Source organism: Notamacropus eugenii, chromosome 2 (genome assembly GCF_028372415.1).
Source record: "Notamacropus eugenii isolate mMacEug1 chromosome 2, mMacEug1.pri_v2, whole genome shotgun sequence".
NCBI classification, from domain to species: domain Eukaryota; kingdom Metazoa; phylum Chordata; class Mammalia; order Diprotodontia; family Macropodidae; genus Notamacropus; species Notamacropus eugenii.
The window spans coordinates 361,191,368-361,214,724 of NC_092873.1; the positions used below are offsets into that span (position 1 = coordinate 361,191,368).

The following is a 23,357-nucleotide window of genomic DNA, read 5'->3' on the forward strand; positions in this document are numbered from 1 at the left end:
AAAACAGAACCAGCGAAGTAATAGTTTATCACAAATTAACAGTAATGAATATGGAGAGAAAATGAACATCACTTTGATTGGTTGGCCCAGTTAGTGAGGTCACTGTGCTAATTTGCCAAGGGCTTGGGGGGTTTGTCTGCCATGCAGGACTGTTAGCTTTGCTGTTCCATAATCAAGTGACTTATTCTTAAATCCAGCTAACTGCTTCACATAATCATGTCAAAGTGAAAAGAAGGGTTGTACTGGTAAATTTTAACTGGCTTGGGGGTAGGATATTGTGTACACACAATGCATTTTGAAGTTAATTTTTATCATTAACATTATATCCATCACTTTTTAAATTCTAGAAAATCAACAAAATAACAAACCAAGCTCTGATTTGTAGCATTTGCCTATTTTAAGGTATAAATGCTCAGAATGAAAATTTTAAAATTGGCTCTTATGAGCCTATATGAGCTTGATCCAGCACACCAAAGCCTCTTAGGAATGGATGAGTGTAAACTTGTATCACTGCCCCCAAAGTAACTCAAAGCACATATCTTACTGATAGAAAATGAGCAGTGTCACCTTTCTTTAAAGGCAGTGTAGGAATATGATGATTAAGTAGCAAGTGTATACTAAGAAACATTAGTGTCACCAATGATTTCCATAATTCTGAATGGTGAAGACAAAAGGTCTCAGGATGTGCTGAGCAATGCTGAGGTGACACAAGAGACCCTTTAAGTACACTGTCAATCAAACATCATCCATTTTTCTTCACACTTTTTTTATTCCCTATCTGGGATTAGGTAGGTGGAGTGGTGGCTCGAGTTAGAGTCAGGAAGATTCATCTCCCTGAGCTCAAATCTGGCCTCAGTTTTCTCATTTGTAAAATAAGCCAGAGAAGGAAATGGCAAACCATTCCAGTGGCAAAACAGTTTTCTTTGCCAAGAAAACCTCAAATGCGATCATGAAGAGTCAGACATAACTGAAAATGACTAAACAACAACATTCCCTATTTACAATGTTATATCCCCACACAAAGTAAACCAACTTTCTCTGCAACACAAACTGCAGTGCAATGGGAATAAAGCTGTTAAAACGTTATACCTACATCATCGTCATCTTTTGCTTTCTGCCTTGCTTCTTCAGCCTCTGCTCGAGCTCTAGCCAAAAACAGAAAGAGAAAGAAATGTGATTCCAACTGAGCGAAGAGAATCTTTCTGGAGAGTACAGAACCACGACTGAGGACTAAAAGACCATTTCATTGGTGCTATCTCTTTCAACGGCATTTTTGTAGGCTTATTTAGCTGCCCCCTTTCAGGACAAGTTATTCTAATGCTATGTCCACAGATAACCAAGTCAAAGGAAAACCATGACAGAATGAGCATTCAATTCAGTTGAAGGTGAAGCGATTTAAAGTAATGGAGTCACTCACTTCCTAAGCTCTTCTTCCAATTCTTTGTTCTTCTCCTCCAGTTTCAGCTTGGCTTGCTTCACAGCCTCTAGTTCCCCTTGCAGCACATCCTTCTCACAGGTCAACTCATCCACTTTTGCTATCAGATCATTCTTCACTACATTCAAAGCATTTCTACACAGCAAATATTTGGACAGTACAGTTAACAATATAAAGGCTAGTTTTTGCATCAACAAAAACCAAAGCTGCTAACATGAGAAATGCAGGAAACTGAGAAAAAATTGTAACAAGTTTCTCAGGTTAAGGTCTCATTTCTAAAATATATTGGAACTGAATCAAACTGATAAAAATAAAAGCAATTCCCAACTGATCGATGGTTAAAAGATATAAACATACACTTTTCAGAAGAGGAAATCAAAGCAAAAAAAAAAAAATCAAAGCTATCAAAAACCATAAATAGAGAATAAATAGAGAAATGTAAATTAAAACAGTAATGAAGTACTACTTCCAACTCATCAAATAAGCTAAGATGGCAAAAAAAGAAAATGACAAATGCTGGAAAGGAGATGGGAAAACAGGCATGCTAACTAATGTACTGTTGAGATCTGTGAACTAGTCCAACCATTCTGGACAACATTGTGAAACTAGGCCCAAAAAGCTATGAAACTGTGCATGTCTCCCAGCAACAAAAGCCATTTTATCATCAATCCATTTATCTCAGATAAATACAAATTTAATGAGTGCACTGAAAACTGACTTATCCTCAGCTTTTAGGATGTGGCAGCAAGGTGGTATAGCAGATGGAGCACTAAACTTGGAGTCGAGTCAGGGAGACTTAAGTTCGAATACTGTTTTCAATATTTACTAGGTCTGGGTCCTTGGGTAAGTCACTTAATATTTCTCACCTTCAGTTTCTCCATCTGTAAAATGAGGATAACAATAACACTTCTACCTCAAAGGGTTGTTGTAAGAATGAAACTGGATATGACATGTAAAGAAGCTCAGCTGATAAAGAACTTGACTTGGAGTCAAGTTTTCTGAGTTTTCTCAGACAGGTAATAGCTATGTGACTTCAACTGGGTTAGCCTCAGTTTCTTCATTTATAAAATGAGAACAGCACCTAGGGTTGCTGTGAGGACCAAATGGGATAACATGGGTAGGGAATCTCTGGCCTTAGGCCACATGTGGCCTTCTAGGTCCTTGGATGCAGCCTTTTGACTGAATCCAAGTTTTACAGAACAAATCCTTTTATTAAAGGGATTTGTTCTGTGAAGTTTGGATTCAGTCAAAGGCTGCATTTGAGGATCTAGAGAGTCACATGTAGCCTCAAGGCTGCAGGTTCCTCACCCCTGGATAGCATATATAAAGTACTTAGCCAACCTTAATGTTTACTATATAAATACAAGCTATTGCTATATTCATTATAATCTGTCAGAAATGGAGAAATTGTGGGTAAGAATATCATTTGGCCTTCAACAAGACAAAATCCAAAAAAGGTGACTGACTTAAGATTTCAGTATACAGCCAGAAACGCATACAAAGACCAGAAAGGTAATCAAGACCTAGGGTGCACTAAAAGATGTGAACTATATAGCATGTGCTCTTATTAGATACAGATAAAAATGGGGAAGAGAAAGTGGGAAATGCATCCTTTGGCTGGATGAAGTAGTTGAAGAGGAAGTAATGATGGAACATTAGTGTATTATTAAAATTCTGTGAACACCTACTTGGTTTCCAAAAGTTGTGTGTTTTCCAGAATAAGATTCTCAACTTCACGACCCATTCCTTCAAAAAAAGAAAGAAAATAACAACGAATTTAGAAAAAAATATGGTGGACTTAAAACTATGCTACTTATTAATATTATTTTATAATTCTAATCTAACTTTGTTTTTAATGTCATTTAGCAAAACTCACAGAACAACAGAAGACCATAAATTGTACTGGTTGTTTATCCTGCATAATTGATGCTTTCTTCCCTTTCCAAAGATAATATTTTTTTAAAAAAATCAAGAACTCCACTAAATATCAAAATAGGAAATAGTGGTTTATATAAAGCTGACACAACCCAATTAACAAATAGATGAAATGAAGGTGATGTAAAAACATGAGTCAATTTGAATTACTAAAAATATCAATGAGGAAATGAAAGGAGTAGAAATCTGAAAAGCTTTATACTTTATACCATATATGCATTCATATACTTTACAAAATATACTTTATATCAAATATAGACAATATGTTAATAATTAAAGAGCTTTGAATCCAAAGAGAGTTTACAAATAGAGGGAATGTTTAAACAAAGGACAGAGAAAGTGAAAAAGCTTTGCAGTACCCCAAAGCAGATGGCACCTTACCCAAGAAATTATGGTCTTAAAGCCCATGCATCCCGTGTACAGCAAAAACAAAGAACAAGAAACGTTTCATGTAAGAAATAGTATGAGTGTAGATTGATTATCCATATAAAGTTTTATGAACTTTGTGAAAAACACAGTTAATGACAAAGACTGGGAATCATGATGGTATGTGAAGGCAGGGAGGAGACGTGATGGAGGAGACATTCTGTAACTTAGGAAGATGACCTAGTATTCTACTGGTAAGCCCTTTCCCAGGAATCCTGCAAATTCTGAAGTCCAAACAAATATTTTTTTTTTTATTTTGCCTCATTCTGAAAATAATATGCCTAGATTAAAGTCCACAAATCAACTGATTTGTAGTAGATATTTCTCATTAAAGTATCAAATTGATAATGATTAGGTTCAGTGATATTAGAAACATTCAAAAATCTACATGCATGACATTGAAAGCAACAACTTCCATAGTTAACTTTGAGGGCAATAAAAGTTTTCATTTAATGCATATTAAGAAAAATGGAGGTGAAACTACATATTAGAGGGCTTATATGAACCCCCAAAAGTTAAAAAAAAGCAAACAAAAAATGTATGTTTCTGTCTCTTTCTCCCGTACACATAAGACACAGAGACACACTCCCACCCCGCAGGAACTGCACTGACTCCAAAGTGTTGAAAAGCAATTTCTGGAAAGAAAGACTGTGACAATTGCAATATTTCTAATTTCTCATGCAGAGGACTAAGTTGGGTGAAAGTACCATAAAAAAGCTAATTGAAGAAAGCCTAGTTAAGTTAGTAAATCCCTCATGAGGAAAACATTTTTAATAGTTTAAAGGAATATAAAGTTTAAAGGAAAATTAAAAAAAATCAGTCTTCATAGAGAAAAGGGATACACTCTGAGATCAAATGAGAAAACAACTGTAAAAACTGTATAGCACGATGCCTGCCATAGAGTAGGCACTATATAAATGCTTATTTCCTTCTCTTCCTTTCCCCATTCAATAATACACATTAGATCAAACTTCTGGAATCCACAAAAATTGTTTTTTAATAGATTTTTAAAAAAATTTTAAATTAAAATTGGAAATAGTTTACTCTGACATAGAAATGTTTTGTCTTCAGATACTAAGAAAGATTCCAAATTCCAAATCCAAAGTAAGCCTTGTAGTTAATATTTAAATACTTAAATATGTGTTAACATATTAAAATTAAATAATTTCATAAAAGAAGTAGACACATGGATGAAATACGTTCTAGTTTAGTTTAAAAAAACATCCTTGCTAACCATGTTTGCAGAAACTTTTACACAAACTGGGAGAAAAGGCTTAAAAGCTGAAAAAATATGCAGGGCAAAAAATATCAGTGAGCAGAAAAATGAAGAGAATGCACTGAATGACAACAGCAGCCAAGAACGCCTAGCTGTAGAAGCAGCAATTTGAATGCATTTAAAAACATACACACCAGAATATTCCCCTGGGTAAGCAGCCCAAGAGAAAAGAGATTGGAGAATCTCAATTAGCTTGCTTTAGGAGACTAATAACTAAGCTCACATTAATTTCAAATGAGAGAAAAAAGAAATGGTAAATCAGATATTAATTAACATGGCATTATAGTACTAAAAAAATTTAAAATGTTACGCAGAAAACACATTGCTATGTTGTATTCTATGAAATGGGTACTTAATAAAAACATACTTCCAACAAAGATTTCTCCTGAAATAAAGTTTCAAATAAAGATCCAAGATATGATTAACATGAATAAACAGTAAAAAGAAAAAGTCTCATTTTAAATGAAATGCAGTATTTCTTTCATTCTATCAGCAATACAAACCTAAATGGTAATTTAGATGGGCTAACTTTCATGAAGATGCGTAAAACTAAATAAGCATAATCTTAGGTGTGTTTTTTTGTTTTTGATGGGCACAAACCCATCATTTTTGCAGGTGTAAAAGAAGATTTGAAAAACACACCCTTGCACAGTTATTGGAAGAGAACATCTGCTAAGTTTTTTTTAAAACTACAAAAACTTAATCAGAATAACGCTCATCTATTTGAATCAAGATGAAGGAACACGTCTTTTCATATTATTAGGAAGTGATCAAGAAAAAGTAAGTATTAAGGAGCAGGTGCCTTAAGGAAATCTATTGGCTAGTACAAGCAGGACGCAGATGGACTGAGGTCAGTCAATCAGTGAATAATGATACAGAACTTGCCATTTCTGGTTTTTTTATTTAAACCAGTTTTGATTCATCTGTTAATGAAGAGTTGCTAAAAAGGATTAAAATCTAAGAACTATAATTTATCAACCCCTAAACACCTGGAAAATTAGGATCATTAACCAACAAGGTAATGGCATAACACCACACTAAGTTTAAGATGATACACCAAAACTTTCTAGAGCCATAGGAAATATAAATCTAGAGGCAAGTTATTACATATTTTCCTTGTAAAAAGTATTTGCTAAATGGTAAACAGTTTTATGGGATGATTATGTTTAAAAAAAAATCAAACAGTAGCAGCGTTTGTACATAAAACAAACTACAACTTTTGATCGTATCATTTAAGCTGCCTGGGTAATTATTATTAAAGAAAATTTTTATATTCAGGAGATAACTTTTAAAAATCAGAATGTTACATATTTAAAATGCTTGTTAGCTTTAATGATAAGAGCTCTTGTAAGATAATGAGGACAAATACAAGTTCAAATAAAGCTAGTCTTTGGCTTTACTCAGAAGTGTTCTTAAAGACCTCCATTATCACAAGTAAGCTTCACAGTAAGCTATGAGAGTTGTGGCAGACCTTTTAGGGAGTAATCAGGCTCAGGAGACTTTTATATATCAACAAACTTGGAGATTCTATTTTTTTGACCAATAAAAAAATAATTCTTTGCCCAAGCTGCCATACCCAGTAAATCTGCTCCTTCATCTACATCTCCAATCAAGCCAGAGCCAGCTGAAGACAGTTCTTCAAAGAGAGATTCTGTATTTCTGTCAAAAGCTTTGTTCTCTATACCTTTGGTAGGAGTGCTGTGCAAGAGAATAACAAACAATTAAGGCCTTTTACAACACCGTAAAATAGATATCTGATCTATGTTATTTAGGAATAAAACAATTATTTAATTTCAATATAATATAAATGATTTTTGGGCAGGTCCTTTCTAATTTAAAGCCTATAGTTAAGAGAGTTTAATAAGTATTTGTCAACACTTGTGAAGAGTAGGAATGACAGAAGGAGGTTTACACAAACATCTATCAGGATAATTGTTTTAAAATTTGCAGAAATGCAGACAAAGCACTGAATGAAAGAAATGATCTCAAAGCCCTGAATTTTAGTGTAATTTTCAAATATCCTGATTAGGATAGTAGATAACTGATTCTCATTTCATCAGTCAGACAAATAGCCTCAATAGGGAAAGTGCCACACAAGAAGATGTCTTTCCCCGGTCAATCACTAACTGTGATAATCCATGATAATGACATAAGGAGATCAGGGATGGCTTGAAGTCTCCGAGGTCTAAGGAAGGAGTCAGTAAACACTGCTAATTATCCAAAACGTGACAATTCCCTTACTACCCCCTTGTCTCTTCATAGCACCCATGAATAGCCCTGAGTTGTCATTTTCTGCATCTCTATGTTGCCCTGGAAAGGGCAGCTATGTGGTACAAAGGATAGAGCACTGGGCTTGGAATTAGGAAGACTCATCTTCCTGAGTTCAAATCTGGCCTCAGACACTTACTAGCTGTGTGACCTTGGGCAGGTCACTTAACCCGTTTATCTCAGTTTCCTCATCTGTAAAATGAGCTGGATAAGGAAACGGCAAATCACTCCAATATCTCTGCCAAGAAAATACCGAATGGGGTCACAGGAGAGTTGGACACGACTGAATAATAACAACAAACAAACATCATCCTGGTCCTTAGATTTATTAGTAGCTGCCAAATGATAACTAGAAAGCAATCAGCTGGCAAAGTTGTCTAAACTACAAGAGTTTGGTTTCAGCAGGAACAGGGTCAGGCATTGGATGACTTGATTCAAGTAAGCAGCTAGGTGCTGTAGTGGGTACTATTGGACCTAAGAGTAAGGAAGACCAAAGTTAGAATTCTGCCTCAGATACTTTACCAAGCTATGTGCCTCTAGGTAAGCCAGTAACTTTCTCTCAGTCTCCTTTTTCCTATCTGTAAAACAGGGGCAAATAATACCACCTGCCTCCCAGGATGATTGTGAGGATCAAACAAAGTAACATATAGAAAGCACTTTTCAAACCTTAAGGTGTTGTATAAACGTGAGCCATTATTGTTGTTCAGTCATTCAGAATCTTTGTGACCCCATTCTTGGCAAAGCTACTGGAGTGGTTTGCCACTGCCTTCTCCAGGTGATTTTAGAGATGAGAAAACTGAGGCAAACAGGGTGAAATGACTTGCCCAGGGTCACATAGCTAGTAAGCAACTGAGTTAGGATTTGAATTCAGGAAGACGAGTCCTCCTGATTTTAGGCCCACTACTCTATCCACTGTGCTGCCTAACTGCCCCACCACTGCTATTTGTGATTATTAGTCCACAGCAAAGTACCTGAATTTCCTCTTGTAGGATTAAATGTCAAAACTGACTAAAGGCAGGATGCTTGTGGAAGGAAAAAAGAACTATCTCATGTTTTTGTTCTACTTAAATGAAAGGGCTAAGTTAATGGTAGCAACATCCTGAAGTACCTTGAGTTTTTATATCCACTGAGATCTTTATCCATATCCAGCTCAGGGGTAGATTCAATGATTGCTTGCACTTCTGATTTATCTTCATTTTCATTAGAGCCTGAGAAAAGAGCAATTTTTGTGTAAGCATAAGCCACGAATATGTCATGCTCCTATGCTTGCACATTATCATTGTTACAAATATTTTTCAACCTCCACATTTCAAAGAACACAAAGAGTTAGAGTACACTTGCATGTTTTATCAGAGGTAAGATCAAAACAGAGAAAAGCAAACACAAGTTATAGCCTCTCTAGCGTTTTCGTGGCACAAAATGCTGTGTATCTCAAGCAAAAGCTTCCTTCCTTGAAGTTCTCATCCCTTTCCACACTGCAGTCATTTTTAAGAATGTTTTAAGGTTATCCATCACCATAACTTCGTTAGCTACCAGGCAAATCTGTATTTACACTAAAACAAGTAATAACCAAAGCAGGCAACAAGCTAGCCAACCCCAGATGCTACAGAAACAAAACTAAGAGACACTTACCAATGGACACACTCCTGGTATCTTGAGCTACCTGTACTTCAATATGCTTGCCTGTCTCTGACTTCTCTGCAGCCTTCACATAGCCTTCATTGTCCTCCTTCACAGGAGTATCAGCAGGAATTGTCGCAATATCTGAAGCTGCTGTTGATGCTGGGGTAGTAGCCTTTGATCCTCCTTGGCTAATATCAGAAAGTTCATCCTAAAAATCGTAAACATGCTTTGTAAGTACATTTGAATAAATCAGTCTTGTTTTGAACGGGTATATAAATATTGGAAAATCAAGGTACTCAAAGAATTCCCTAATAAAATTTTAAAACATCAAATTATGGAATTAGAGTCAAAGAAAACTGAAAAGAATATTAAATAATATTCACCAATTTTTTAGAATTATCAAGGAATAAGCAGCATATAACTAATGAATAACTACAACAAAGAAGTGAAGAAGATACTGGAAAAGGAGATGGGCCAGCTACGTAGAATACTGTGATGATGATGATGCCTAAAGATGAAAAGGCACAGTTAAGATGAAATCTATGCTAAGGAAGCACAGATGTGAAGTAACAGAAGCAAACATATTTATCGTGCAGGGTGTGTGCGTGTGTGCGCGCGCGTGCGTGCGTCAGTCACACATAATGGATATCTTCTTAAAAGGAAATCAGTACTGCCAAAAACATACGTTGGGTGTCGAATATAATTCACAGGAAACTAGTATCAACAGTCACCAATTCCAGATTTTGAGAGTATTTACCATACTTTCCAGTTCATTAACATTAACACGTGGCCTACATGGGCTCAGCAGATGTACTGTTGTAGAGGCAGAGCCAAATTCTGGGAAGCAGCTGCAATACAGATAGCTTGGCACACATTGAAATGGGGTGATTTTAAAGCAGAAGCTAAGGACTGAGCAAAAGTCAAATGGGTAAGACAAAGAATGATAGGACCTAGAGCTGGTGCCAACTATAGACCAAAGACAGCTTGTAGGCTTGTGGAAAGTATTTCTATGCATTATTAGTTTTCACAATCACACATACACACCTATCAAACAAACACTAGGAATACTGTCATCCTTAACTACAAAGCACTGGTGACATTAACTGCAATTCTGTATGACTACTAATTACTCCTTTTCTACTTTTCTTGGAAACTTAAATTCAATGGATCCTGAAACAAAACTATTGAAGAGACATTTCAAAATCTCTGTCTAAGTTCTGTCAAATGTTAAGTTAGATCACAACAACTGGAGACCTAGAAGAAGTTAGAGAGATCACCTAACCAAAAATGAAAAAATCAAGGCCCAGCAGTTACAATCACAGTATCTGAAGTAAAAAGCCTGGGTCATTGGTTCTGCCTAACCACCAGTTGTTAAACAACTCAAATGTTGTTTGACCATCATAAGGAAAACCTGGCAAAAGGTGTACAGCAATTGGTCCTTGATGAAGAAAAATTTAAAAATCATAGGTTTTTTTTCTTTTTTGGCACCAGACCTATCATTTCATCAAGGAAGTTTAAAAAGATCCCCATGAGGAACTTCTAGCAAAGCAGATCAACAGCTTCTTGGAAACTTCTAGTCTTAGCTGTATGAGGCACTGAGAAATGGTCTGGCCAGGGCCCCAAGGCCACTGTGTGGCTGAGGCAGGTCTGGAGCCTCCAGGTCTTCAGGACTCAAATTCAGCTGTCTCCATGGAAATGATGCCCAGCTCTATTGCCCTTAGCTCTTTCCTGAGTTCAAGCTGTCCATCTCCAATCATCTATTAGACATTTCAAAGTGAATGACCCACAGGCATTTCAAACACATGTCCAAATTGAAAATAGTATCTTTCCTTCAAAACTCATTCACCTTCGGAACTTCCTTATTTGTGCCAAGAGCACTGCCATCCTTACAGCCACTCAGAGTTACAAAGTGTTATCCTCAGTTCTTGCACACTTCATGTGTTCAATCAGTTGCTACATTTCTTGTCATTTCTACCTCCACAACTGCCCTCAAATCTGTCCCCTTCTGTATGTGAGTAGTCACACAACCAACTGCCTAGCTCATAATTTTATCCTCTCTCACCTAGCCAGCTACAATAACATTTTAACTGGTACTCCCTGTCTCAAATTCCCTTAACTACAATCCATACTCATATAGCTGATAAAACAATCTTCCTAAAGCCTGATTATATCACTCCAACCTCTGCCCCCACCCTCTGAAATAAACCCTAGTGGTTGTTTATTGTCCCCAGGATCAAATGTAAGCCCCTCTGTTTGCCCTTAACAACCTGACTTCAACCTAGCTTTCCAGCCTTCTTATGCATTATTCTCTTTCCTGACTCTTCAGCCCAGACAAAATGGCCTTCTGACTCTTTCTTCACATGATACAATATCCAACTCTGTATCTTTGCACTAGCTATCTGCTACCCAAGACAGGAATGCACTCCCTCCTCACCAGCATCTCTTACAAACCTTTATTTCCTTTAAGAATTAACCCAAGTGCCACTTTCTATAGGAAGCCTTTCCTCATCCCCTCAGCTGTCAGGGTCCTCCTCTTCAAATTCACACATACACACAGGGACATGCGTGTGCAAGCTGATTCTCCCTATAGAAGCTCCTTGAGAGCAGGGACTATTTCAGTGTTATCCTCATGTCCCAGTATGGTGCCTATCAGTCACCAATCATGACTTCAGAAGACTGATGATGAAACACGCCTCTTGATTCTATGGGAAAACACACAAGCTTTCTAAGAGTTGGGATTTTCATTTTTTTGTTTTAATATTCCCTCCTAGCACTGTCTACACATAAGAGATGCTGTGATAAATTTTTGCTGATTGATTCACTCATTGATATTGACTTCTTCTATAACATACTCTTTAAATCTTGATTCTTTCATTCTTATCCACACAAAGGGACAGTCACACCCTCAATCTCACCATTACCCACAAATGTTCCACACTTCCCTAATAAACATTGCCCTATCTGATCATCACCTCCTTTCATTCCATCTCTTCCTATTATGACTCACCCCCTCTCTTAAATCTATTCTTCACTCTCACTGAGACCTCCAATCCCTCCGTCGCTTACCCCAGATATGACCTTGCTTTTCTTCCCTTTCCAGTCTCTACCCAGTAGTTAAACACTTCAACTCCACACTGTCCTCTGCTCTTGAATCTCTGCCCCCATGTCCTATCTTGGCTAATCTGTCAAACCTCAGCCTCAGATTACTTCCACCATCTACATTCTCTGTTCCTAATAAATAGCTGCTGAATGAAGCTCAAGGAAATCTCACAACCATGCTCACTAAGTGCACTACAAATTCATTTTATCCAACCTCAACTGGATCCTCATTCTCTCAATGGAAGAATAAAAGGCAGTTCTTTTATATTTTCTTCTAGCCTTCAGCTGCTTCTTCCTCCATCCATGCTGCCCTCTTCTCTCACTGGCTGAGTTCTTCCCAGAATCTCCACTTTGAGAAAATGCACAGATTAACCAACCTTTCATCTCCAGACTTTACCATCATGGCCTTGTATTATATTCTCCTTTCTCTCACCAAATCCCTGCCCCAGTTTAGCTCCTTTTTACGGACCATATTCCCTCATCAGAATGTATGCTCTTGCGGGGGGAGGGCCAGAGACAATCTTCATTTTGACTTGTATTTGTATTCCTAGTGTTCAGCACATGGTGAGAATAATAAATGGAGTCAGGAGGACTTGAGTTCAAATCCAGTCCCAGATACTTTACAGTTGTATGACTCTGGGCAAGCCTTTTTATAATTACCAAAAAATTATTTTATTGAGCTTGAAAAAAATAACAAAATTTCATTTGGAAGGTCAAAAAGTCAAGAATGTCACAAGAAATAATGGGAAAAAATGTAAAGGAATGAGGTTTAGCAGTACCAGATCTTATTATCTGATACTGGCTAAGAAATAGAAAGGTAATCAATGGAACAGGGTAGACAGACAATTCATAGCAGCAAATAAATATAGTAATTTTGTATTTGACAAGATTTTTGGATAGTAATTCATTATTTGGGAAAACTAGAAAGCAGGATGACAGAAATTGGGCATAGACAAATATTTTATACCATCTACCAGAATAAGGTCAAAATGGATATATGACCTAGATACAAAGAGAGATATTACAAGAAAATTTGAAGAACATGGCACATATTACTTATCAGACTTATGGAAAGGCAAACAACTTTTGAGTAAACAAGAGATAGAGAGCAGAGTTTTCAATGACTTTTGAAATGAATTCACTTTGAAATAACATGAGCAAAAAGCCTAGCATGAAAATGTCAAACAGGCTGTCAAATCAAAAGACACTAAACTACTCTGCTAGGTTCAAGGCACATAAAATTCTTGGTGGACTTGACTTCCCATCTCACTCTCCATAGAAGCTCTTTTCCCCTCCCCTACTCTCTCAGCTATGGACCTTGCCTCTTGCTTTATCAAGAAAATTAAGTCTCCTTCTTTTCCCATTCTCTTCATCTCAAAATCCCTTGCCACCTGGTAAGTCAGCGGTAGACCCAGGATTCAAACTCGCATGCATCTTCAGCCTCTCCATCCAGTGTTCTAGAACATAAACTTAACCTGTCCATTCTGATGACCTGCAACTGACGTAACCATTGGTCTTACCTAACATAGTAAAAGTATAATAGGTTCTGGTGCTGAGGTAATTCAGACTTTTGAAACTTCAGACCAACTGAACTAAAACAAACAAAAAACACGGAATAACAGAACTTGGACGGGGCAAGTCTAACAAATATAACTACCAAGAATTAGTGAATGCATTGCTTTTCACAACAATCATAGGCATGGAAGAAAACTATCTAGCTTTTTCATGGCTTTTTAGAAGTACTTTTAATCTATGTCACCAGTAAGAGGTTTACTGCCAAGAGGTTAATGTATTTTTTTTTTACCTCATAAACCCAACAAGGCATGAATAACTTGCATTCTGCATCAATAAATCACATTCAGTAAAATTACAGAATGTGTTATAAGTTTGTCTTGCTCTGGTTCCACCTGACCCACAGTTTATAAGTAGCTAAGATAAAAGTAAAAACAGTAGGAAGTAAGACTGCAAAGTGGAACACAGAGGTTACTTACAAACACTCTCATAAATTAGGGGAGCATAGGAGCCACTGGCAACTGTCTCATAAACTGATGCACCACATCCTATAACTTTTGTGCTAAGTTAGGGGAAGCCAGTTAGGCCCTAATGTAACAAGTTTTGCTAACTGCCTTTGGTCTGTATACTTCAGAGAAGCTCCAGACTTGTTCAGTAAAACCAGCAACACATTATGCAAATGAACTAACTTAAAGTGGTGTTGGTAACTTTGAAATGATATGTTAATGAACTAAGTCAAAGGTAGCATTGATAAGAGTGTATCCATCCTACAACACCAAAACCTTATAAAAATGGAACCCCAAACTCCTTCCCTATCCCACTCCCTGCACTCTTCTACCTGCTAAGGGTCCAAGTTGCTCTACTGATTTACAAAAGTGACTCTTTGTGCCCCTCTCTTTCACCATTCTCTTTCCCAGGCTGCCTGTCTCCTTCAACCACTCTATTCCCCTTTCACCTCTGAACTTTCTGTGCCTTATTAAAGTGTGATTGATGTCTCATACCATATACCAACATAATGTCAAAATGGATGTATAATCAGGGGAGCATGGAAAATCTATGTCAAATCTATGGATAAGGAAAGATTTTATGATGAAACAAGAAGCAGAGAGGATCACAATAGGTAAAATGGATTAATTTTGATTACATTAAATTAAAAATATTTTGCACAAAACCAATGCAACATAAATGAGAAGAAAAGTAGGAAACCGGAAAAAAATTTTATAGCAAATTTCTCTAATAAAGGCTTCATTTCTCAAATATATAGAGAACTGAGGCAAATTTATAGAAAAAAAGCCACCCCCCAACTGATAAATGATCATGAACAAATAGTTTTCAGAAGAAATCAAAACTCAATAGTTATGCAGAAAAAAATCCTCTAACTCACTATTAATTGGGGAAATGCAACTTAAATAACTCTGAGGTACCATCTCCTGCCTAATAGATTGGCTAACATGACAGAAAAGGAAAATGACAAATGTTAAAGGAGTTATGGAAAAGCCAGATACACTAATGCACTGCTGATAAAGTTGAAGTCTGGTTCAAATCACTCTGGAGAACAAATTGGAACTATGCCCAAAAGGCTACATAACCTTCTACCCAGCAATGCCACCACCAGGTCTGTATTCCAAAGAGATCTGGGAGAAAAAAAAGGACTTGTATATACAAAAATATTTGTAGCACTCTTTTTGTGGTGGCAAAGAACCAAAAACCGAGGGGAAGGGAATGCCCATCAGTGTGGGAATGGCTGAACAAGTTGTGTTCAAGTACAAGTACTATTGTGCTATATAAGAAATAATAAGGGAAATAAATTCAGAAAAACCTAGGAAGACTTGTATGAACTGATACAAAGTGAGCAGAACCAGTAGAACAATTTAAATAGTAACAACAACAGTGCAAAGACAATCAACTCTGAAAGACTTAAGTAACGCTAACAACACAATGACACACTATAATTCTAAAAAAGAAACATGCTATCAACCACCAGAAAGAAAATGGATTCAAAATAAAGACTGAAGCAAACTTTCTTCTAGTTACTGCTTTTTTTTTTCTTTGAACATGGCTAATTCGGAAATTTACTTTGCACATCTAAACATATTTATAAGGGGTTTTATTTTTCTTGCTTTCTCAATTAAGTATGGGAGAGAGGAAGAAGAGAATGTGGAACTGAAAATAAAACTGAATTTAAAAAAAATGTAAAATACATGTTTCTTTGTTCTTTGTTGTTTTTGTTCACAGCTTACCAGTCCCTCAAAAAAATTTTTATAAAGTAATGAAATATGATATCCTTTTATAGAAACCAAGATATCTTTTCTCAAGTCAATCTGAATATTCACTAAATTTATACTTGGTCATCTTCCCAATTCTCTGCTATCACGCCATCAAAAAGCAAGGTAATTCTTTCTCCCTAGCATTTGATAAGCATTTGTTTTAAAAATTGGAACATCGTCAGGATCTGCAGAACTTGACAATTCTTTTCTGGTTAAAAGCATATTTAAGTAGTATAATGCAATTCTCAAATCCAAGTTAATATAGCATAAATTTTGAAGCTGTTATTTTATTTATATTTAGAAATGTGTAACTGAAAATAACCCAGCATATACGCCTCTGGGCACTTTTTATTATTCAGCAAAATCAAAGTGCTCAACTGGGAAGGGAGAGGGGGAAGAGCATGCCCTCCACTTCAGCTTTGATAAAGAGCCATTTTCTACACCTGCTAGGGAAGAGCAAATTCCAGCTCCCTCCATTCTTAAAGTAAATGCTTGGGGGAACTCAGATAAAAAGAGAATGAGGAAAAAGTGTTCTTCATCCTCCTCTTATTAAGTTTTAGAACTTAAAAGAGTTTTTCTCCAGGTCATTAGTAGTGAACATCCTGAGCCATGAATCTATACAAATGTAAAAAGAATGAATGAATGATGATGATGATGATGATAATATAATAGCTGATACTTACATACCACTTTTGTGAAGCACTATATAGTTAGCAAAAGGCTGGCAAAGCATTTTACATACATTATTTCATTTGATCCTAGCAACCCTGTGAGACAATCACTATGGATGTTATTAAATAAATGAAAAGCCAGAACTGAGAAAGATTGTGACCTAGTGATGGCCACATAGCTAATAAATGTTAGAAGCATGATTCCCATTCTAAATCCTTCAGCTCCACAACTCAAATCTTATCACTATACTCTAATAGTCACTGCCACATAGGAAAACAATTTGAAAGATTCCAACCATAATTCACCAATTGATTCCATTATAAACAACAGTCCATTCCAGATAGAATTGGGGGCATTGAACAATAATCACATATTTATATAACGCTTCAGTTTACAAAAAACTTTATAAATTATCTCACTGGAACCCAATGGTCTGGTGAGGGGGTAGTCAGTTAAGCACTACACTTCCAAGTATTTGAGACAAAGTAAACAATTTAAATTTATTAATTGACATAATAAACCTGACAAATTTTTAGGTCTTAAGAGACTTTTAATAGGCATGTCTTCCTTTTGCTGCAATAATTCATCTTACATAATTTAGCACGGAGTTCTCAAGCTTTTACCTATAGGTTATATCAAAACCATTGCTCAAACAAGTTCAGAGTAGCCTGTAAGACAAACTCTGATAAACACATTGCTATACTGAGAATATTTCCAGCATTACAGAAATTACCACAGAGAAAGAATACTGTAACACAACTATGTATACACCATGTTATGTTATGAAAGTTAAGAAATAACAATAAACATGTTTCAATAACCTCACCTGATTTAAATTATTTTTTAAAATTTGGCTATTGGAAAAGTGGAATGTTTAAGGGTAGGCCTAATAGTCAATTTGAGAAGTTTTCATGATTAAGGTGTAAGAGACTGGAAAAGTAAGAGGGGGCCAGGTTATGAAGGGCTTTGAATGTCAAATATAATACTTTGTATTTGTTCCTGGTGGCAGTTGGTGGCACAGTGGATACAGTACTGGGCCCGGAATCAGGAAGACCTGAGTTAAAATCCAGTCTCAAACACTTCCGAACTTTGTGACCCTGGGCAAGTCATGTAATCTTTGATTCCCTGACAAAAGAATCCCCTGGATCCACAGGAGAAGGAAATGGCAAATTACTCCAGTATCTTTGCCAAGAAAACTACATGAACAGAAGGGTCACAAAAAGTCAGACATTACTGATCAACAACAAATATTTGTCCTGGAGGCAACAGGAAGACACTGGAGTTTATTGAGTAGAAAAGCAACAAGGCTAGACCTGAACTTTAGGAAAATCACCTTGCTGGATAGAGGATGAACTGCAGAAAGGAGAAACTTGAGACAGGCAGACCAACAAGCAGGCTATTGTTGTAATCAAGGCATGAGGAAATGAGGGCCTGCCCCATAGTGGTGGCAGTGTCAGAGGAGAGAAGGGGGAATATTCCAGAAATGTTGCAAAAATGAAATTAACAGGCCTTGACAACACCTGCCGAGAAGGGGGGTGTTAAGTGATGATGACTCCTAGGATTGGAGCCTGAGGGACTGGGAGAATAGTATTGCCCTCTACAATGATAGGGAATGTAGGTGGCAGAGGGATTAGAGCAAAAGACAATGAGTTTTGTTTTGTATACGCTGAGTTTAAGATGTAAGATGATACTGATGGTCCACAGAGAGAAGCTGGGGAAGGAATTGTAGATTTGACAATCATCAGCATAGTAATCAACTCCATGAGAGCTGATGAAATCAAATGAAGAAGAGAAGAGAGCCCAGAAACTCCAGGGTTTCCCAACCCTGAGGGAAACGTACAGTTCGAGGGTAGGATCCTGACCAGTCAAGAAAGGAAGAAAAACAAAACAGGAGAGAATGAGGTCCTGAAAAACCAGAAAAAAGAAGAGTATCAAGGAGGAGAGAGGGATCAGTGTCGAAGGCTGCAGATAGGTCAGGGAAAATGAGGATTGAGAAGGGGCCACTGGATTTGGCATCTGAGAGATCATTAGTAATTTTGGAGAGAACAGAATATGGCTGGAAATAAATTTTTAAGGGGGTTATGTAGAATGAGAGGAGAGAAAGGGGAGGCACCTAGACCTCTCTGAGGAGTTTAGCTACAAAGGGCATCAATAATTAGCAGGAATGAAAAGGATCAAGTAGGATTTTTTTCAGGATTGGGGAAACATGGGTACATTTGTAGGCAGCAGGGAATGAGCCGGTAGAGAAAAAAAGATTGAAAGAGGAGTGTGGAGGACAGGGGAACAATCAATTGGAAGAGACAAGACAGAATGAGATCACTTGAACAAGTAGAGGGGTTAGCCATAGTAAGGATTAAGGCCATTTAACCATGTGAGATGGAGTGAAGGAGATAGTGGCAGAAGGCACTTGAGTGACAGATAAGGAAGTAGGGATAAGATGGTTAAGTGCCTCAGTCTTTTCGGTAAACTATAAGGTACAATTTTCAGATGTGAGAGTGGGGAGAAGGAGTTTGTAGAGGAATGAGAAGATTTGGAAGAGCTGTTATGGAGGGTGGGGCAGTAAGGTGATAGAGGTATAGTAACATTGCCTAGCAGCAGTGAGGGCCCAGGTGAGGTTGTCTAACATAAATATTCAGTGCACACTCTCAGAACAGTTTTGTGATTTCCTCCACCTTCATACAGCAACATGTGTGCAGGAGCAAAGCAACAAATGGTAGGAGTGATAGGTTGAAGGTTGACTGGATGTAATCGTACATTTCCTGAGAATTAGGCTATTTTACAGCATTAGTTTGTCAGTTCTTGTAATTGTCGGTTTTTTAAATCATACTTCACTTGTGCTTTTTCAATGTGAAAGATCTGTTTCCTATATATACACAGACACACATGACCACTGCTGTCACAAAATGAGACCACATCTAAATTGATACTTTCCCCAAATAATTTGCACAACATTATATCTCCCTTTTACATGAGGAAATAAGAGGCAGAAAATACATAGGAAATATTTCATATCACCTTCATTGGTAAAGTCCAAATTTTTTCCCAATGGCAAAAAAAGAAAAACCATTTCCACTTCACTTCCATATTCATTATAATAGTATATTTTATGAATTACTTTTCTAATATTCATGGCATTTTCAGTTATTGTAAACAATGCCACAAAATTCTCAAAGTTAGAGTAACTTTACGAAATTTAATTTTTTTAGAATGAGCTTCATTTGGTGATGTAAGGGTCTTTTTTAGGGGGATGGTAAGGCAGAGAAGACTAATACTGTAAAAAACAATAATCAAAGGTATTATAATATTCCCCCCCCCAAATTTAGGAATGGCTAATTGAGTACTTTATATTTAATTATGCTGATGAAAATCCATTTAATAATAGTAATCAATCATTGCAGAGCAGTATGAATAAAGTCCAACTACTATATACAGATTCAAATGAGAAAATCCAGCATAATAGAAATCATTTCTAAACTTAACCAAATAAAGTGGAGAAAAAAACCTCTCAAGGTGAATGTGAGCTCTGTTCAGACATTATCTTTTCTGTATGCTAAGCACATCCACACAAGAATGCAGAATGCATTGCCCATTAACCTGACACACAAAACCTAACGAATCAGTCTCCTATCAGCAGTTCTGGTGAAGCGATTCAAAGTCAGCAATTTTTAAATTTCATAAAAGGTGCAGATAATAACATTTTAGTAACATTAATCTTGTTCCCTTTTTTGTCAGTTAAATGTGACTTCTAGACAATTTTAAAACATTTCAGATACTTCACTGAATGGTAACAATAAATGAAAGTAATGGTAAAAATGGTCAAAGGTTCTAGCAATAACATCTCTTCCTTATTTTAGCCCTCTCTCCTACTCTAGTAAAAATTAAGAAATACTACAAATTTCCAAGGCATCGGCATCAAAACAACTTATTGATACTGCTAACACACTTATATTAGACAAACCAAATGAATAATAGGATTTTACTTTACTATTTTCTAGACCTTAAGATTTTAAGATGTATATAATAATCACAAACAGGAAGAGTTCACATGAAAAGGGCACTAATGTCCATCTCAGAAAGAAAAGTTAATACAAAATGGTGCATAAGTAATACTACTGAATTATAGAAATTACAATCAGTGCTATATAGAGATTTTCAAAACTTCTGTTGTCCAATTAAAATTTCTTCTAAGAATCTCCATTTAGGCGATCTTAAACAGTATTTTTACAAGCTAGTAGAATGACCTGAAGGTACTATAATGGGTATATATCAAATAAAATCCTGTAAAACATAAAATGAAGATTCTAAAAGGTCAATATTTGTTGAGATAATTACAAAATATGCTTAATTTCTGCCAAAATGCTTTCCAGTTTTCCCAGAAATTTTTGTCAAATTTTAAGTTCTTAGCCCAAAAGCTTAAATCTTTGGGTTCATCAAACACAAAATTACTATGGTCATATACTACTACTCTGTATTGTGAATCTAATCTATTCCACTGATCCACTACTTTATTTCTTAGCCAGTACCAGCTTGTTTTGATCATTATCGCTTTGTAATATAGTTTGAAATCTGCAATTGCTAGGCCATCACTTTTATTTTAATGATTCCATGAATATTCTGGCCTTCTGTTTTCCCAGATGAATTTTGTTACTATTTTGTCTAGCTCTATAAAATAATTTTTGATAGTCTGATTGGTTTGGGCACAGAATAAATCAAAGAAGAATTGTCATTTTTATTATACTGACTTGGCCTCCCCACAAGTAACTGATATTCCTCCAATTGTTTGGATGTGTCTTTATTTTGTGAAGTGTTTTGTAATTGTGTTCATATATTCTTTGGGTTTGTCTTGGCAAGTAGACTCCCAAGTATTTCATACTGTGCACAGTTATATAGAATCTATCATTTGCTGCTGGGTTTCGTTAGTGGTATACAAGGTTTATTTTACTTCTTCCAACTGTGCTGAAGTTAACTGTTTCACCTGTTTTTTAATTCTCCAGAGTTTTTCAAGTATACCATCATATCATCTGTAAATATTAATAGCTGTTTCCTCATTGTCTATTTTTATTCCTTCAATTTATTTTTCTTGTCTTATTGTTATAGCCAGCAATTCTAGTACAACATGAATAATAGCAGTGAAAATGAACATCTTTGCCTTGTACTGGGAAGGCTTCAAGTTTATTCCTGTTAGAAAATAATACCTGCTCTTGGTTTTGGATAAGGTACTACTCAGCATTTTAAGAAAGACTCCATTGATTCCTATGCTTTCTAATGTTATTTAAAATGAACTGGTACTGTATTTTGCCAAAGGCTTTTTCTGCATTTGAGATAATCACATGATTTCTGTTGGTTTTATTACTTTTACAGCCCATTATACTAAGAGGTTTTCTAATATTAAACTAGCCCTGCATTCCTGGTGTAAATTCCACCTGGTCATTGGTCACAGTGCATGATCTTTGTGATACATTGCTATAATCTCCTTACTAGTATTATTTAAAATTTTTGCACAGATATTCATTAAGGAAAGTGGTCTATAGTTTTCTTTCTGTTTTTGCTGTCCCTAGTTTAGGTATCAAAACCATATTTGTATCATAAAAGGAATTCTGAAGGACTCCTTCTTTGCCTATTTTTTCAAATAGTTTACATAGTTTTGGGATTAACTATTCCTTAAATGTTTGATAGAATTCATTTGTAAATCCATCTGGTCCTTCTAATTTTTTCTTAGGCAACTCACTGATGGCATACTACTATGCCAAAAGAATGACCAACAGGATGGTTTCAGGAAAACCTGGGAAGACTTATATAAACTCACGTAAAATGAAGTAAGTAGAACCAGGAGAACACTGAACAGCAATACTGTAAGGATGATCAACTGTGAAAGATTTAGTTACCGTGATTAAGACAATAATCCAAGACAATTCCAAAAGGAGCCATGATAAAAGATGCTACTTACCTCTAGAGAAAGAACTGATGAACTCTGAATGCAGAATGAAGTAGATACCCTTTTTTTTTTACTTTCTTTGTTTTTATGGTTTTATTTTGTGTTTTCTTTCACAATATGGCTAATATGGAAATGTGTTTTGCATGACTTCACACATATAATCAATATCAAAGTGCTTGCCTTCTCAAAGAGGGGGGGAATATAACCTATATCAAATTGCTTGCCTTCTCTATGAAGAGGGCAGGGAAGAAATTTGAAACTCAAAATTTTAAAAAATGAATGTTTTTAATATGTAATTGAGAAATACTTAAAATTAAATTAAAAGTTTTTAAAAAGAAGACTATTACAAATTATTGGACAGGGTGAAGTATTCAAAAAGGGTAAAAAAAAAATGTCAGAAAATGTACTGAAAAGCACCCACTGAACAGATGGGAAAAAATTATAGTAAGAAATTGGAGGACAGCTTAAGATCAAATGTTAAAGAATGCTGTTTGTTCCAAATCAAAAGGCAATCCAAGTCGAAAGGTACTCAAATAGAATTTTACAAGGGCAGAAGGATATGAGATAGGAAACACTCCAAGCACGTCACTGATTTTTCTCTTTTATTCTTATACCTAATAGATGCTCAGGGTTACTTTTTGCTTTTTTCTTCCATTTCTTTTAAATATAATTTTAATATGCTAAGGATGGGAGGATGCTGTAGGAGGAGGAATTTTAATCTGTTCTTTTTTCTGGCACAATAAGGCACTCGGGAGATTAGCTTTACTTTCAGCAGATAATAGCAAGACCTGCATTGTAATGCATATATTACCAGTTTCAGAGGGAGAGGCCATCCCCAGAAATATAGCAGGATTACCCTCCTTATTTCTGAGAGCGTCTTAAACCTGCTGATGAAACATCAGCATGCTT

General features: G+C 36.1%; 1 protein-coding gene across 9 annotated transcripts in view; it reads right to left on the minus strand.

Moving 5' to 3' along the window:
* Positions 1–23,357, minus strand: part of SPAG9 (sperm associated antigen 9) — a 155,815-nt gene that overhangs the window by 50,136 nt on the left and 82,322 nt on the right. For all 9 annotated transcript variants that reach the window (XM_072646704.1, XM_072646702.1, XM_072646705.1 and 6 more), the window contains 6 exons: positions 8,973–9,171; positions 8,449–8,548; positions 6,649–6,770; positions 3,124–3,181; positions 1,418–1,570; positions 1,094–1,145 (listed from right to left, as the gene is read on the minus strand). In XM_072646704.1, the coding sequence (XP_072502805.1) occupies positions 1,094–1,145; positions 1,418–1,570; positions 3,124–3,181; positions 6,649–6,770; positions 8,449–8,548; positions 8,973–9,171 (684 nt within the window). The remainder of the gene's footprint in view (positions 1–1,093; positions 1,146–1,417; positions 1,571–3,123; positions 3,182–6,648; positions 6,771–8,448; positions 8,549–8,972; positions 9,172–23,357) is intronic.